The sequence below is a fragment of the Mangifera indica genome, chromosome 12 (genome assembly GCF_011075055.1).
Source record: "Mangifera indica cultivar Alphonso chromosome 12, CATAS_Mindica_2.1, whole genome shotgun sequence".
NCBI classification, from domain to species: domain Eukaryota; kingdom Viridiplantae; phylum Streptophyta; class Magnoliopsida; order Sapindales; family Anacardiaceae; genus Mangifera; species Mangifera indica.
In genome coordinates this window covers 7211334-7230615 of record NC_058148.1, presented here as the reverse complement: position 1 = coordinate 7230615, position 19282 = coordinate 7211334, and the positions used below count along the sequence as shown (strand labels likewise).

General features: G+C 29.2%; 1 protein-coding gene across 1 annotated transcript; it reads left to right on the top strand.

Annotated features, from left to right (window-relative positions):
- Positions 1 to 265: 265 nt before the first annotated feature.
- Positions 266 to 6736, top strand: LOC123230387. The gene is made up of 21 exons (XM_044656572.1): positions 266 to 437; positions 1816 to 1941; positions 2025 to 2116; positions 2237 to 2325; positions 2770 to 2812; positions 3007 to 3154; positions 3238 to 3345; positions 3450 to 3590; positions 3674 to 3781; positions 3886 to 4026; positions 4110 to 4217; positions 4322 to 4462; positions 4546 to 4653; positions 4758 to 4829; positions 4994 to 5076; positions 5265 to 5378; positions 5486 to 5591; positions 5695 to 5810; positions 5904 to 6035; positions 6105 to 6313; positions 6398 to 6736. Exons 1-21 carry the CDS (start codon positions 266 to 268, stop codon positions 6591 to 6593), a joined length of 2553 nt encoding a protein of 850 aa, XP_044512507.1. The 3' UTR covers positions 6594 to 6736.
- Positions 6737 to 19282: the final 12546 nt, after the last annotated feature.

Sequence of the window (19282 nt, the reverse complement as noted above, 5' to 3'; positions counted from 1 at the left end):
TCCCTTTATCATGTGCAATAATGTAATCTAGAAGAGTTATATGCTCTCATAAGATATTCACACACACTAATTTATGCAAAAGATCCTTTATGTATGCACATTCATCTAATAGGAACCAATTACACACTATTAAGTGCAATCATTAGATATAATACACTATTTGCATGCATTAACACACTTTACTTGTTTTGCACAACCACCTTAAGCTTATATATGCTTACAAATATTGTCAATAAGGGCTCACGCACTAAAGGAACCCATCCACATGCCTTATGAGGCACTAGAACAATTCCATGCACTTCCAAAAGGCTATCACATGCTAATAGTATGGTTCATGACTTCCAAACATGCCTTACCTAGGCGATACAATGATCATGCACTTTCACATGCAGATACAACTTTTTCATGCATGAGGCACAATCTTGATGCTTTTGCACGTACCTTTACACGCAGCCTTTAATGATTTTATGTGTGCAATTCACGCATCTATGATCGGATATGAATCAGTGGACACGGGTCGGTCCAGTTTGACGGGTCCTTATGACCTAGTTTGACTTTGACTAGGCCACCACGATCTGTTTAAGGAAAATGGTTGGGTTTATGAGTTCCCTTAACCCAATTTTGACCGGCGATTGTGAATAAAACCCTAACTGACAAATTTCTTCACTTTGACGCATATTCTACTCAATTCCGACAATTATTGACAATAAAGGTCAGTAGGGAAGCATCTCTAAAACTTTTCATACATTGGAATCGACTCAATTGGCTTTAATTCATAGGATTAGGTTTAGAAAGTCGTGACAGAATTGTCAATAGCGATTTAAGCGAGTTAAGTTTCGCCACAAATTGTAGCAAGAGAGTAGTCGTATGAAACGACTTTTAAAGTTCGATTTTGATCGGAAAACGATTCTTGATGCTAAAATTGAATGTTCTGGACTGAAATTCATTCCTTAAAACTCCATATCAGTGTTTTTCAAATTCTAATCTCAAAGTTTAATTAATCAGTTTGAAACCCTAATTTCAAATTGAATAAACCCTAAATTCATATTGAATAAACACCCTGATTTCAATTTCAAATATGAAAATCAAAATTAATAAATTTTGATTTTAACTTCAAAAATTCTGATTCTATAACCTAATGCATACTACTCTGATATCACATGTAAGATTTATTTACGTAAACTTGAATAAATAAATAAATCAATTATAATCCAATGATATATGCACAGATTATCAAATTCTGAATTAAACTTTAGAGTTTTAGGAATATTTGGATCGTCATACAAACTAAATTCATAAAACACTTGATATTATTTGTCGAGATCACCTCTCGACGCGACTTGCTCTTCTACTTCAGAAACCTATCTCAATGGTAGCTTTGAATGGATAAATTATACTGCAGCTATACTACATTAAGTTTTTGGAGCAGAGATCTAAGCAATAAATAATAGGTTAATTGACTCTCTTTTAAGGCCTAATAAACCTCAAAGTTTACATTTATACTGTCCACCCAAATCATAACTTCAAGTGTATTAGACTTATTTTTATAGATAATTTAAGTCTATCTATAAACTAATATTAAAGTATTCAATTATTTGATTTTGTCTTTAAAAAAAATTAATGTTGGCTAATATGAAAAAGTTTCTACCCATAAAATAAATTTGTAATTTCACTTGAGACAAAAAAATTCTTACACTTTCAGCAACAGCCGTTCCTATAGAAGTTAAGTATTCTTAATAACAAAAGAGCTCCATGATTGAGAAGATTTGAATTGTTTATCGGTTTAAATAACTTTGATTGATTGATATTATACAGCTGCCGAAAAAATACGGCAAAAGGCCAAACGTCGGTCGTTGACTACAGATGACTTATTGGAAATATTCACAAAACCTGAAATCCATCAAAGATTTTTTACATCTCAACCACAAGAAAGGCCGACAAGTATTGTTTCCTTTTGGACCCCTTCTCAAACTTCTTATAAATATTTTGCTACTAAGTTAATTTGCATTTATTTCTATTTTCAGATGGTGCACTTTTTGCAGTTCACAAGCAAAGTCTTCCAGTGTTTAAAAATGACGGTTATCTCTGGGCTAAGGAATCTCATGGGAACCGCATGGTTTTTGCCATAATTTGAATTATATTTGAAAGAGATTTTAATATGCATAGGCATTCATTTTTGTAGAATTTATATTCAAAGCTATCAATTTAGTGGATTAACAAGTTCGGTTTCTTTCAGGTTGGCCGTGTTAAGAAGTTCGAGTGTTTGTATGCTTGCAAAAAAGGAGATAAAAATTTTAAGAGGCATATATATCAGATGATTGAAGGGTAAGGCATTTTTCTCGGAAGATATTATTTCTGTTTTCTCTCTGGTTTCTTTTTACTGAAACTTCTTTTTCTATAACGAATTTGCTTCTGAGCCCACTTCAGTTAATAAAGAAATTGAAAGTGTGTCATTTTAAATTTAGTTTTCAGGCATTGACTGGTATTTGTGATTGCCCCTCTCGATCTTTTGTTTAGGTGCATGTTGATGTATGCTCTGCAAAATTAGCAAAAATATTTATGCTTACTGCTTTGGCAATCTGATCTCTGCCCCTTACCCCATAACCCCATATATGGCTTTCAACCTTTATTATTTTTTTATTTTCAGTTTATTTGGAAGTAAATGCTTCAGGTTGATTGAGTTCACTTTTTGCCTTTAATTTTGATTGAAAGTAAAAATTCTTTCTAGACTGATTTCGGTGCCAAGCTAATTGAATGCTATTGATGCAGGGAACATGGAGATATAGTTCTTATTCATTACCGATATGACCCGGTTAGCTCACATCATTCTTTTCAATTGCTTGATCCAGGCATTTTGTTAAGCATTGATGTTGATTTCATTATGGATGTTGTGACCGTTGTTTGTAGGCCATACCCTTAAATCATGCTCCTTGACCCTTGCATGTTGTCTGTACAGATACTGAGCCATATTTTGAGTATTTTTTATTTTATATTTTTCAATGAAAGAAGAATCAAGAAAACTGGAGACGCGGCACAAAAATCTTCCCAGTAACCTCTGGATGTGTCAACCACGACAACTATCAATTGCCTTTGGCTCCAAAAACTGCAGATACAGGCGACCAGAATAGCATCCAGGCTAATGCTCAACCTTCAGGTGAATTGTTGTAGCTTCTTTATTCATCGCTTTTAGTTTATAAAAATGAATCACTGGTGTCATGTAATTTTTGATGATAGCAGATTCTTCCTTTGGCAATGTCAACTATGAAAACTACCAATTGCCTTCACCTCCAAACACTACAGATTCAAGTAACCAGAGCAACATTCAGGGAAATGCTGAATCTGCAGGTGTTATATTTGTTGTCGCTTCTTTTATTTTTGTAGTGCTTTTAGTTTATAATTATGAAACACTAGTGCCATTGGTAAGTGTTTTTTTTTTCATTATCTCCCAGATATACAGCAGGATTTGATGCAGATAACAGATGCAGAATTCTTTGACATTGTTGGTCATGACAACTACCAATCGCCTTTGGCTCCGGAAACTGCAGATCCAGGCAACCAGAACAGCATTCAGACTAATGCTCAACCTTCAGGTGAATTGTTGTAGCTTCTTTATTCATTGCTTTTAGTTTACAATAATGAAATACTGGTGTCATGTAATTTTTGGTGATAGCAGATTCTTCCTTTGGGATTGTCAACCATGAAAACAACCAATTGCCTTTGCCTCCAAACACTATAGATTCAAGTAACCAGAGCAACATTCAGGGGAATGCTGAATCTGCAGGTGCTATATTTGTTGTCGCTTCTTTTATGTTTGCAGCGCTTTTAGTCTATAATTATGAAACACTAGTGCTATTGGTAAGTGCTTTTTTTCTCATTATTTCCCAGATATACAGTGGGATTTGATGCAGATAACAGATGAAGAATTCTTTGACATTGTTAGTCCTGACAACTACCAATCGCCTGTGGCTCAGGAAACTGCAGATACAGGCAACCAGAACAGCATTCAGGCTAATGCTCAACCTTCAGGTGAATTGTTGTAGCTTCTTTATTCATCACTTTTAGTTTATAATAATGAAATACTGGTGTCATATAATTTTTGGTGATAGCAGATTCTTCCTTTGGGATTGTCAACCATGAAAACTACCAATTGCCTTTGCCTCCAAACACTATAGATTCAAGTAACCAGAGCAACATTCAGGGGAATGCTGAATCTGCAGGTGCTATATTTGTTGTCGCTTCTTTTATGTTTGCAGCGCTTTTAGTCTATAATTATGAAACACTAGTGCTATTGGTAAGTGCTTTTTTTCTCATTATTTCCCAGATATACAGTGGGATTTGATGCAGATAACAGATGAAGAATTCTTTGACATTGTTAGTCCTGACAACTACCAATCACCTGTGGCTCAGGAAACTGCAGATACAGGCAACCAGAACAGCATTCAGGCTAATGCTCAACCTTCAGGTGAATTGTTGTAGCTTCTTTATTCATCGCTTTTAGTTTATAATAATGAAATACTGGTGTCATATAATTTTTGGTGATAGCAGATTCTTCCTTTGGGATTGTCAACCATGAAAACTACCAATTGCCTTTGCCTCCAAACACTATAGATTCAAGTAACCAGAGCAACATTCAGGGAAATGCTGAATGTGCAGGTGCTATATTTGTTGTTGCTTCTTTGATGTTTGCAGTGCTTTTAGTCTATAATTATGAAACACTAGTGCTATTGGTAAGCGCTTTTTTTCTCATTATTTCCCAGATTTACAGCAGGATTTGATGCAGATAACAGGTGCAGAATTCTCTGGCTTTTATAACTTTAATTCATCTACAGGTAATCAATCAATTTGCTTTAATTTATTAAACCATGTGTTTGCCAGTACACCTCTTGCTTACTTTCTGTCTCAGAAGGTGGTATACTACATTATGATTCTGAGTTTGAAAACCAGTCTATTCCCCAAGATACTAAGAATGATTTCTTTACCAACCTTGGTACAGCTAATAACCTCCCCAATCCTGCAACACCTGGTAGCCTGAGTGGATTTCCAGAGTTGAAGAAGCATATGGAACCGTCCTCAGAGGTGAAGCACTGATAAATATTAGTACTTTTTGACATAAAACTTTTCTCTGCTTTACTGAAAAAAACTAGTCTGTAAATCAATTTCATTGTCACTTCTGTTAAGAACAAAGAGTAATGGTAATTTCTGTGGATGTGTTTGATTGTACAGTCACGTTTTGGATCTTAATATTTTTTTCTTGAATTTGCTAGAAAAATAAGAAAAATCTTAAACGACCGATTGAAATTCTGGGAGAGCATCCTGCCAAAAGCTTTGGTCAAGAACATCAAGATCATATGAGTTTTCAACAGAGCACAGAGTTGCAGGCATGCTGCTGCTATGTCTTTAGACTATGTCTTAATTTCATGCTCCATACAGATACAGAGCCATATATTGGGTCTTACTTTTTATCTTTTGTTCCTGAAACCGTCAGGAAGACCGGAACAATTGTAAACGCAGCAAGAAGCAGCATATTGTGGCCACGTCATGTTCTCCGCCTGGTACTGTTCATCACAACATTCAAGGATCTCCTGCATCGGGTGCATTCTTGTAACACCTATTTTGTCTTAGAGCTTTTAGTTTATAGTTATATTCATATTTATATCATTTACAAGTATATATGTTGCTTATTTTTTGTTTAAGGAGGTGGCGTGCCTTTTAAAAAAGTGATTGAGAATGATCTCCCTCCAAAACTTAGTATACCTGTTAGGCCTTGTGAATTGCCAGAGTTGACAAAGAATGTGGAGCAGTTTTCAGACGTGAGATGATAAAATATTAGCTCTTTGACACATGAACATAATTTGTAATTAATATTTCCTAACTTGTTATTTCTTTTCCCCTTTCATAAGCAGTTGATTTTCCCTGCTGTGGATCATGCTGTTTATTTTGGCGACACAACAAATGAAAGTCTATCTAAAAGATTTAAAAACATGTTATCTCCAAGTTGTCCTGACAGAAATATGGCCAAAATTTCATTAAAAAAGGTAGCAGAAAAGCTTTTGTTGCGTTAAATTAATCAGTCTTCTAATTTGAATAAAATTTCTGTTTTGCAGATATTTCATTTCTGGCTGCAGGAGCAGGCATTTGAAGGTGAGAATGGGGTCACTGTTTTGGATGAGGGTGGTGCAGGTATGATACACCTGGCAGCTGGTCTTGGCTATGATTGGGTGATAGAAGCCTTAATTGCTGAAGCTAAAATTGATATCAATTTCAGTGATAAAAATGGATGTACTGCACTTCATTGGGCAGCATATTGTGGCAGGTACTAGCTCAAATATTTCATTGATTTTCAGGTTTGATCAGATTGTTTTTCCTTTTTCTAACTAGAATTTGTTTATATAAACAGAAAGAACACAGTTGAGTTTCTCATCTCTAAACATGCAGCTCATGCATTACCATCTTTTCCACCTGGTTCTGGGGAAAACACACCGGCGAACTTGGCTTATGTGGCTGGGCACCAAGAAATTGGTGATTTTCTTGAAGAAATAGTAGAGCTCTCATTGACAACCCTGGAATTTCACTTTGATGAGTGCATTGTATAAATTATCAATTATAGAATGCTCCTAAAACTGTTAATCTTTAAGTTGTTGTTTGGATGAAAAGACAGTTATTAATGTTTTGTAATAATTAGTTGGGATGTGAAAGGTGACTGGAAAACCATTATTGACAAGTTTTTACTTCCTTATGATCCCTCTTGTTTGCTTTTCTGGTTTTTTTTTTAATTTTTTTGTTTATATGTTCCATCATCAATATGTGTTCAGGAAGGTGAAGAGTGCTACCACCAAATTGGGAAAATTGGATTTAGATTTGGATTTAGTATTGTGAAGCCCAATTCTATGCCCATTTGGTTTTGTTTCTCATTTAAGGCCCATTTTTTGGAAAACTTTTTTAGATTTTTTTATATGACAAGAACTTTAATGAAAATCATCATTAATAATTTCTTGATACACTCATAATTTATTTTATGTTTTGGTTTGAGTTTTTAACCTTTTATTTCTTACATAAACTGTAAGGATATTTTAAATATTTCTTTTTTAATGAAAATATATAAAACAAATTAATCACACAGAAAAAAAAAATCTAAATACAAAAAAGAAAACATTTGTTTCAATTTGAATTAAGGGAAAATTGGTGTAAACAAAAAAATCTAATTAAGTTTGAAATGGAGAGAAAATGGTATAAACGAAAAAATAAAATTATATATACCTATTTTAGATATATATATATATATATATATATATATAATTGTATATATAAATTGAGTACATATAAAGTTTAGGAAAATAACACCCAATTATTGCTCATAAACGAAAACCAGTTTGAAATTGGTGAACACATTAAAAAATAAAAAGTCTGTTAAGTTTGAAAATGGGGAAATATGAGATGCAAACAAAAACAGTAATTAAACATTACTAACTTAGGCATTAAATGAAGATTAAAGAACCTTTTTTTTCGTTTTTAAGTAGAATAAAGAGGAATTTAGTACTGAGAGATATTGATTGGTTTGATGGAGACTAAAAAGTGTAGAGTGTTAGTGAAATTAATTAAAACTCCAGAGCCTATGCAGATATAGCCACTAGAAGTGGTTGGACGGATTTGTCCCAATATATAAATGAGGTATTGATCCAAGTTTACTTATATTTAAACGAGAAGTTAATTAAAATAAGTATCGAATTTGTTATTTAAATCTTTTTTTTTATAAGATTTATCAATTTTTATCTTTTTAAACAAATGAGATTTTTCATTTCAAAAATACATTTCATCTTATCTCTTTTTATGTACAACAATTTTTATAGATTAAACTTTTATATTTCAGAGTATATAGATTAAACTTAATTTTTTTATAATGAATAGAATTTACAGATGAAAAACAAATTAATTTAAGATATAATAATTGATATTTATATACCTTTATGCCTTTACAAAATTATGAATATAAAACGTTATGTTTTTTCGAGCGGATGCAAAAATATGCGAAAATGCAAAAATGTGTGTGAAAATGCGAAGGGGTGCTTGAAAGTCTGAAAGGGTGCATGAAAATATGAAGGGGGTGCGTCAACTCTAAAGGGTGCGTCAACTCTAAAGGAGTGCGTCAAATCGTACAGGAGTGTGTGAAATAGTGAAAAGGTGCGTCAGCTCTGAAAAGGTGGGTGAAATTGTAAAAGGATGCATGATTTTCTTAAAGAGTGCGTGCATGCATAAAGGGGTGCATGAAATCTTAAAAAGGTACGTCAACTTCTGAAGGGGTGCGTGAAAGTGTGCGACAATGTTAAAGAGGTGCGTCATAACCTGAAAGGTGCGTGAAAAGGCGTGACACTTTGAAAGGGTACGTGAAAGGGCACGACACTTTGAAAGGGTGTGTCATAACCTGAAAGGGTGCGACAATGCTGCAAAGGTGCGTGAAAGTATAAAGGGGTGTCTAACATTGTAAAGGGGTGCGTGAAATCATAAAAGGGTGCGTAAAAGTATAAAGGGGTGCGTAACAATATAAACAGATGCGTAATAATAATAACAATAATATATATTATAATATAATATATATTTATATATATATAATAAATTATATATTATATTATTAATATATTATTTATTATCTTAAAGGGGTGGGTATTTCCATATATATATATAATATTATATATTATATTATTAATATAATATTATATATATATATATAATTATAATCTACGTACCCTTTTTATATTTTTACGTATCTGTTTGTATTTTTATATATCCAATTTATATTTTTATGCACCCATTTCATATTTTTATGTAACTGTTTGTATTTTTATGACCCCCTCATTTGTATTTTTATGCACCCATTTGTATTTTTATGTACCCGTATTATGCACCCTCTCACATTTTCACGCACCTCTTCACAGTTTCATGCACCCTTTCACATTTTTATGTATCCCTTTACATTTTTACACACCTCTTCATAGTTTTACGCACCCCTTCATATTTTCACGTACCTTTTTACACTTTCGAATATTTTCGCATCCTTTCAGAAAAATGCACCCTTTTGAAAGAACACGCACCCTTTTATATATATATAAAATATTATATATTATATTATTAATATATATATAATATAATATATTTTATAATATAATATAAAAAATATATAATATAATATTTTTTTTATATTATTATGCACCCTTTTTATATTTTCACGTACCCGCTTATATTTTTATGTACCTGTTTATATTTTGACACACCAATTTGTATTTTGACGCACCCATTTGTATTTTTATGTATTTGTTTGTATTTAAATGCACTCGTTTTGTATTTTCATGCACCCGTTTTGTATTTTGGCACACCCGTTTTGTATTTTTATCCAACCGTTTGTATTTTTACGCCCCCCTCACTTATATTTGTATTTTTATGTACTCGTTTTACACACCCCTTCATATTTTCATCACCCCTTCACATTTTCATGCACCCTTTTACAGTTTCACGCACCCCTTCACAGTTTCTACATACCCCTTCACATTTTTACATACCCCTTTATAGTTTTACGCATCCCTTCACATTTTCACGCACCTTTTTACACTTTCGTATATTTTTGCATTCTTTCGAAAAAACGCACCCTTTCGAAAAAACACACACCCTTTGATGCACCCCTTTAGCATTGTTGCATCCTTTAATACACCCCTTCAGCATTGTCGCACCCCTTCAAGTTATGATGCACCCTTTCAAAGTGTCGTACCCTTTGACGCACCCCTTCAGCGTTGTCATACCCTTCAGTGTTGTCGCACCCTTTCACGCACCCTTTTCAGAAGCTGATGCACCCTTTAAAGATTTCACACACCCCTTTATGCATGCACACACCCCTTAAGAGAATGACACGCCATTTTATGATTTCACGCACCCCTTCAAAGTTGATGCACCCTTTTACAATTTCACGCACCCCTTTACGATTTCATGCACCTCTTTAGACTTTCATGCACCCTTTCGTATTTTCACGCACCCTTTTACACTTTTGTATATTTTTGCACTCGCTCAAAAAAACACACCATTTTATGATCATCATTTTGTAAAGGTATAAAGGTATATAGCTATCAATTATTACATCCTAAATTAATCTGTTTTTCATTTGTAAATCTTATTCATTACAGAAAAATTAAGTTTAATCCGTATACTCTGAAATATAAAAGTTTAATCTATGAAAACTGCTGTAAATGAAAAGAAATAGGAGGAAGGGTATTTTTGGAATGAAAAATATCATTTGCTTAAAAAGGTAAAAGTTGAGAAATCTTGTTGAAAAAGGTTTAAGTGGCAAATTCGGTGCCTATTTTAATTAATTTCCCTATTTAAACTAAGCATCTGACGAAGTCAAAGAATTTTCAATTGAAAATCACTTATTTGTAAATCAAATTTTGCTTAAAATAGATTCAAAGATTAGTATAAAGTGTTTAATACTTTTATTTAGAGAAATAGTCATCTAGGTAGACAAGATCTTATAAGATTACTCATATAAGATGACACAGACTTATGTAGTAGATATATCAAGGATGCTGAGGATAAAAGAATAGTAGTGGAACGTCAAAAGTTATCATGTATTAGTGATGGTGTCCTGATTCATTACTTATTTATTAAGTGTTTTCACACTCTTGTGTTTCCCTGTGTTGCTTTGCAAGTAGGAGATGACGTTGGGTTGTAAGAGATTAATGGGTCAACCATCAGGAGATTTGCAAGAGGAGGGAGCTTTACTACTTATTTCAGATCATGATGTCATATTTTCACTTTTAGATTGTTTTATGTATTTTAAGATTATATACACTTTGAATTATGTTTATGGATTGCATGTTTTGATATATGAATGATAGTTATTTATTAGATTTGATGACACATTTTTACATGCGGTTGAGATGTGTTTATCATGGTTATGTTTGTAATTTAATTTTTATTGGGTTTGTATCTCAAAAAAGGTGTTATATTGCGGCTTTAACAACTTAAAAATAGAGCTAATAAGTGATACTTGTGTATCCTAAAACCTTTCTCAATGCAAAATGATGAAATTTCCAAGTGACTTACATTACCAACTTCACAATCTCCTCCCACATTAGGCTCAAAATTCAATTGTGATTTTGGAGTCTACTTGATCGACAATATTAAAGAAATACTTCCTACACCTACAAATGGTCCTTGAGTGTATTTGTACTAAGCTTATTCACATCACATTTGCACCCTTAGCCACTATAGTTATACTTGTATTTACTTTCCCCATTTAAATGCTTCCAAATAAATGTTCTTTCTTCGTATTTTTATTTTTTATTTTATTTTGAGAATAAAACTATGTATACTGTTTTTTATATATAATTTAAATATAAATATTATATGTTATTATATGATTAGATGATTTTAAATTAAAAATAAAATAATATTTAATCATATGATGATATATAATCTATATACCTAAATTATGCATCAAAAATTTGTACTTATAACATTGCTTTTTATTTTAAAGCATTACTTTTTTCCTATCAATTTGTGGTGAATAAGTTCCAAATCAAAATCGTGTATGTTTTCGTATTTACGACTATCTTATAACTCTTATATTAACTCAAACAAAAATTGTAAATATGTAATGACAAAATAAACATAAAAATAAACTTCAACAACAATGTAAACATAAAAGAAATGCATAACGAGGAGAAAATCAACAAACCATGTAAGAATAAGTCATTAGCATCATAACCACTAATAACCAACTAGAAAACTCAAATTGATGGGGCATATGCAATGGCAGACCCAAACTTACTGGTGAGAGGGGTTTTCATGTAAGAGTTGATATAAATTGAGTTAAACTTAAATACTTTTTGATTTAAATATAATTTAAATAAAAAATAATTCAATTTAAGTTTAACTCAAGTATGTTAAGTTAATATTAATAATGGTTTGAGTTCGCTTCAATAAAAAATGATTTGGTTAATACTTAAATCTCTCTTTGATTGTGATGATAATGGGTAATTATCTTGTTAGCTCATATAATTCATTAATTAAATTAGAAATGTGTCTAGGCAGGTGTGGAAGATTTAGGCAGGTGTGCATTATTTTAGGAATAGATTAAATTAGTCAAAACCGAATTCACTCGTGTGAATCTCAGTCAAAATTAATTAATATTTTAAATAAAAGCTAATCCAACTCATAAATGCTAGTGCTTATGTATTCAGCTTAATTATTTGACCTCTCAACATCAATTTCTTAACACTAAAAGTTAAAGTTAGGAATATAAAAATTCATAGAATAATATATAGTGAGAAATAAAATAAATCTCAAACACAGTAGTCACTTTATATTTTGAGCAATATTATACATATTTATTTTAGATATATAAATATATATATATATATACTTATATATATCATCATATGATTGAATATTGTTTTATCTTTAATTTAAAATCACTTAATCACATGATGATACATATAAGTATGTACATATTTATATATTCAAAGTAGGCATATATAGTTTTATTGATATATTTTTGTATTCTACTTTGAATATATAATTTGAGAAATGTCATATACACACACTTTTGAGTACACAAATATATATATATATATATATATATATATATATATATATATATATATATATATATATATATATATATATATATATATATATATATATATATATATTATGTGTCAATATGTAATGTAATTAAATATTACTTTATCTTTAATTCAAAATCATCGGATTATATGATAATATATAAATTATATATCTATTTATGTACTAAAAAGGTGTACATATAGTTTCATTGATATCATTTATATATTTATATATTATTAAGCAATGTATGTGTGCATACTTTTAGTACACAAATGTATACATATATAAATATGTCATTATTTAATTAAATATTATTTTATTATTAATTTAAAATTATCTAATTATATCATGACATGTTCGAATATATACACCTAATTTTATTGTTATTAAATTTAGAATTCCACATAGTAATAGTGTATCTAATTAATTATGGAAGAATCACATATATTAATAATACCCCTATCATATGTAACAATAATTCATATATATATATATATATATATATATATATAATGACTATTAATTTGTATATTAATTATATATGTATTTATATAATTAAATATTTTTAAATTAAAAATAAAATAACTTTCAATCTCATAATATTATGACATTGTTAATATACAAATTACTATTTATTGTAGTATATATAACTTCACTCTTCTCCATGTTGATAATAAAATTATATACACATATTTTTGAGTATACAGATAATATATTATCATGTAATTATGTGATTTTAAATAAAAAATTATATAATACTCAATCATATAATAACTCAATATCTATATACATAACCATATATTAAAAAATATGTAAATATAACATTGTTCTTATATTTACTAGTGATCCTAATAATAATCAAAATTTTATATTAAGAAAGGTTTTAAGCAATTTTAATAAATATGAAACAATTACTAGGTGTATTCCAACTTCAATAAGAAAAATTCCAAGTCACCACTTTATTCATGGTTTTTGATTTGTGTTTATTCTTCATTAACTAATTACCCAACAATTACTTAAATTTTTTTTTTTTTGAAAAATATAATGCCTGTGCCAGGGAGATTTGGAAGATGAATAGAATTTATCAAATATGTTATTTTGCCACCGACGGTTTGTCCAAATGCATATCTAACCCCTAATGCTTAACAACTCTTTTCCACCTATAATTAAATTACTCTCTTGACAGAAACATAACAATAAAATATAAAATTATTATAATACCCTTTCTAGATTGACTCATGTTATTATTTATTTATATGCTTGTGAAATTACTAAAATACTTTGATTATGTGGTAAATTTTCCAATTACTTCTTATAAACACCTTTAAATTTATTGGGATTTTAGGATTTTCTAGGGTTTTTATAAATTTTTTTTGTTTAGATGTTTGTAATTCTTCTGTGTATTTTTTATTTTCTCAGTGTCAGCAGCTATTGTGTCTATGATTGCCCAAAATGTAAATGCTTCAAAGCATAATTTCAATCATCTTTCCTAAACCCTTCGATCCCCCTTCAATTCTTAAATCATCACTACAATTCTACCACGACATATCACTTAGTTCAATCTGCTAAAATGTTATAGCTTTAACAAGTTTTCGGTGGATGAGACCTCCAAATCGCTTTTGACACTATCATGCCCATCATTTGCAAAAAACCTATTCTTTAACCCAATTGATAAACCTATGCTCCCAATTCCTCATCCAAATCATTCAAATTTTGCGCCACCAAATCTCCCACCAGGCCTCAAAGTCACATTGTAATCGCTGATCAATCTTCTTCCATGGGAAAGTAATTGAATGAAAGCAATCAAAGTTGGTGTTACTTTGATCCTTATCAATCTACTCATTGAGAAATTTGATAGGAGAGATTTTAAACTCATTTAAATTTCAGGTGAGCATAGCAATATTGATTTTTTTTACCAATATGCAAAAGAAACAGCCTAATTATTAAAACATGATGTGAGAATAGCAATGGTGTCAAAAAAAATACTTAGGATTTTGCAGATAGTAAGTAATGGTATAATAAGGATTTCAATTTATATTTTAAGGTTCTCCATAACAACTAATGTTCTTTAAGATATGTTGTAGACGGGTGTTGTCGTGAAATTGTGTTTGGTGCTTTTAAGTTGAATGCAGCATCAAAATGAAAGATGAAACCATAGAAATATTGAAAATACATACTCCAGCATTCATTATCAGTATTTTGAGGGGAAAAAAAGTCAAACCAACTCTAAAATGACCTCACTATCATATTATTCAGCAACTAAAAATGAAAACAATGAGAACAGTTTTAATAAAATATATGCAATTATGAAAACACTTTCTAAAAGCATTTGGTTATGGAACATATCTATACAAGTTTAATAAGACACATCACCAGTAATACATTTATAAAAATATGATAATATCAACAGTAATTTTAACACTTTTCATATATCTTTTAGTTAATAATTTAAATATAAAATATTTAATTAATTATTAAACCTAAAATAACATAATATATAATTAAGATTTAATCATTAAAAAAAATCACTAGAAGAGATTAGAAATTTGTATGACAAAAAATTGAGTTTTCTGTTTTATATAGTTATGGTATTATGATAATTAATTAAAAATAAAAAAGACATTTTTGCACTTTAAAAAATTCATAAAAAATCGAAAATATAAAAAAACAAAAATACGTATTTAATATAAAAAATATACGTTTAATATGTTTTACGTTCAAAAATTTGGAACGAAGTGTTTAATACACATATTAAACAGAAACACAAATTAAACACGAATAATTCATATTTTCACTAACTAGGGTTTCAACTAATAGAATTTTTACACATGAAGGGTTTTTTAGTCATTTCAAGGAAAATTAATATAAATCTTCAAATTAAAAAAAAAGGCTTTTTATGTTTGAAAATGAATGAATTGCGACACGTGCTACCAAAGTGTTTAGGAACACTTTGACAGATGCCCTTCAAACCTCCATATAACTTCCTAGAGGTTCGCTAGTGTCATCGGCCTTTGGCTTCTTAGCCTCCGGATTCTTTTTAAGACGTTACGTTTGAAAATGAATGATTGAAAAATTAATATAATTTATTGTTAATTAATATTGGAAATTTATTGTTAATTGTTTAAATTTTAATTTTAATTCAAGGGATAATTTGGTTACCATACTGAAAAAGAGTAAACAAGTAATTTACGTTTGGTTACAAAATTAAACACTCTAAATTAATAATTAAAATTAAATTAACAAACGAGAGTGTTTTGGTGGTAAATGAGTTATTTAAACCTTAACTAACAAAATATTTCAACAAAATTGGATGATAGATGACGCTTTAGATTTTTTAAATTTAATGGTTAAAATTTTATTAATATATCCATCCTTGGGTGGGAATAAGACTTTTGATTCTTTTATTTTTATTTGACAACCAAAACAAAACAAAGAAAAGTTAATAATAAGAAATAAATTATTATAATAATATTTTATGCTGATGAATGAATGAAGGATGTGAAAGTTATCTTTTCTCCTACTTCTCCATTTATTTTTTTTTAGGTCAGGAATAAATGCCTCAATAGGTCGAGTCGATCTAATATAACTCAACAGGTCTAGGGGCTAGATTGAACCTAAAACTTACACAATTACAAGCCTTTAGGTTGAGCTAGCCCTTAAAAATACAAAGCCCATAATAGGGTTGTGTCGAGTTGCTACAATACCAAGTTAACCCATAGGCCTTTATCAGGTCAGTCCGGTAATTTTAATAAAAAAATAAAATTTCTATAAAATAATTTTTTTAAATTATGTTTTCTAATAAGAAAACATGTTAGAAAATTAAATTGTGATGAAAAAGAACACAAACTTATTTATGATAGATAAGTTGAGTTCTCATTATCAATATCAGTAATGTATGATCTAAAATTTGAGTTTAATTGAACTTTTTACTTTACTTAATTTCTAATTATAGTGGGTAAAAAGATGAGTGATTGTATTCTTTTAGATGTGAGACACTTTTACACTTACACTTTTGTATTTTGCGAAGAGTCTCATATTTAAAAAAATAATATCATTCATTTCCTTCACTCATTATAAATAAAAGCAAACAACATATTTTAATTAAACTAAAATTTCGGTCATCTTATACATGTGATATTGATCTAAAAAACCCAACTCATTTTTTATTTATTTAAAGTTTTTATTTGTTATAAATATTTATAATTTTTTATATTATAATTATTAATTAATGAATTATATTATAATTTTTTAATTATATCATAAACAATATGGGTTGGGTCTGCCTATAGGCCTGATGGCCCCCTTATAATAGTAGGTTATGACTTCTAAACTGTGCTAAATTTACATGCTTCCAGTTGAGTTAACTTGTGATCCGATCTATTTGATGTCTAATTAGGAACAAGAATGGAAAGCCAGTGATTGTTGTAGCAGCTAGTTGGAAGTGGACCACAAACTAGGCTATGAAGTCTTAAACTAAAAAAATCGAAGCGATAAAGTCTCAAAGTCAAAGAATTGAAGCGATAAAGTCTAAAAGTCAAAGAATCGAAGATAGGGAAGCAAAGAAGAGGCCCCAAGTGAATTTTTATTTTGATTTGCCAAAAAACAATGAGTTTAATTTGATCTATTTAAGAATGAGTGGATCTTTGACACATTCAGTCGCCAAATACCAACAAAGTCTCAATGATTTTTTATTCGAATTATGCTACTAGTATAGTATATCTTAATTAATTATTAAACTAATTCGTAGCAAGTAATTTTCAATTAAGATTAACCACATTATTAACATTTGCTTAGTTTATTCTATTCTCAGCGGTCCGTGGAGCACGGCATGCTGTAACAAAGGCCAAACTTTCTTCAAATATTCTTTGCAGAGACTTTATTGGCTGGTGATTGTCATTCTCTTAAAATATAAAAAAAAATTTAAATAATTATACCAAATATATTTAAATAAATTAATATGATAGTATTTTTTTATTACTTTTAATCAAATACAATAATTATTTATACCTATTTATTTTTATCAAATTTTATCAAAGATAATAATAATAATAATTCACACTTAGTAATTTTCAAAGTAATATATTTTTAAGGTAATCTTCTAATTTTGGTAATGTTACATAATAATTATTTATATGTACTCATTTTTACTAAATTTTATCAAATATAATAATAATTTATATTTAGTAATTTTTAAAGTAATTTGTCTTCAAAGTAATTTTTTAATTTTGATAATAAAACATTATTCAAACGAAACGCCCGCAAAGATAAAACAGCCAAGTGCTAATATATTCAACTTAATTATTTGACTTCTCAACATAAATTTCTTAATAATAAAAGTTAACGTTAGGAAGATATAATTCATACAATAATATAGTAAAAAATGAAATAGCTATTTTTCTTGCTATGTAATGTTTTTGTGTGTGTATATATATTATCATTTATATATTATTTAATTTAGAATGTGGCAAAGTGTATCTAATTATGGAAGAATCACATACATTAATACCTTTTAATTATACCCTAATCATATTTAATAATAATAATTCATATTATCAATGATAGCATGCAACAATTCTTCGTATAACAAATTTTTATGTATTAAAAATAAATATTAATTTATATATTAAAAATAATATATTAATATTATTATATAATTTAAGTGATTTTATATTAAAAATAAAATTTAATTATTTGATATTATATCAACATTAATATTTAAATTAATTTTAATTTATATTTGCTAGAGGTATAGTACTAATAACCTAAAATTTACATTACCAAACGGTTTAAGAAATCATAATAATAAATATGAAGCAATTACGAACTGTATAAAAAACACTACTTCATTCATGTTTTCAGCCTCTGAGTTTATTCTTCATTAATTACCCAGCAATTACCTTTTTTTTTTTTTTTAATGCGATGCCCGTGCCAGGGTGACGTGGAAGATGATTAGAATTTACACATGGTCGAAGGACTATTTCCTGTACAAAGTTTTAACGTAATTTTAAAAATGTATTCATGATAATTAAAAAATTTAAACACTCATTTATAAATTAATTATTATTAAAATTTTTAATAAAATATAAAAATAAAATATTTTATCTTTAAACCTTAAAATCTAAAAAATTTGTATAATTTTTTTTAAGTCTTAAAAATTAATATTTTATTCTATTTTAAAAATTTGAAAAGTTCAGATTTTATCTTTAATGTTTGTTTTTCTTCTTTAGTCACTACTATTCCGGTTGATGGTAGGTGTCTCTTATCTATCTTCTAGATCCAACTACGAAGAACAATAAAAGAGGACCACCCAACACCATAAAAGATGTTCATTGTCTAGATCGACCAAACGTCATTTCTAAATGATGCTTCATTTGAACAACAAACATCATTCAGATGATGCTTCATTTAGACGATGAAGGTGTCATCCAAACAATAAAGGACGACACCTTTATCATTTGGATGACTAAGGAGGCCATTGGAGAGAGATGACAAATGGATGAGAGCAACGCTATCGGGAGAGAAACACTGGAGAGGGAGGTCGTCGTTTGCCAGAATGGTGGTGGTCGGTTTGCTTTCCAAACCTTAGAAGGAAAAGTGATTTTTTTAAAATTTAATTTTAGAAAAAATTATTAATTTTTAAACTAAATAAAAAATAATATAAATTTTTAAAGTT

What these genes read in the sequence shown, in the direction of transcription:
- LOC123230387 (XM_044656572.1), top strand. Translation starts at nt 266, where the DNA reads ATGCCTTATGAGGCACTAGAACAATTCCATGCACTTCCAAAAGGCTAT. An exon ending in TTCATTACCGATATGACCCG is followed by an intron (nt 2,813 to 3,006) that starts GTTAGCTCACAT and finishes TTTCAATGAAAG; the next exon opens with AAGAATCAAGAAAACTGGAG. An exon ending in GGGAAATGCTGAATCTGCAG is followed by an intron (nt 3,346 to 3,449) that starts GTGTTATATTTG and finishes ATTATCTCCCAG; the next exon opens with ATATACAGCAGGATTTGATG.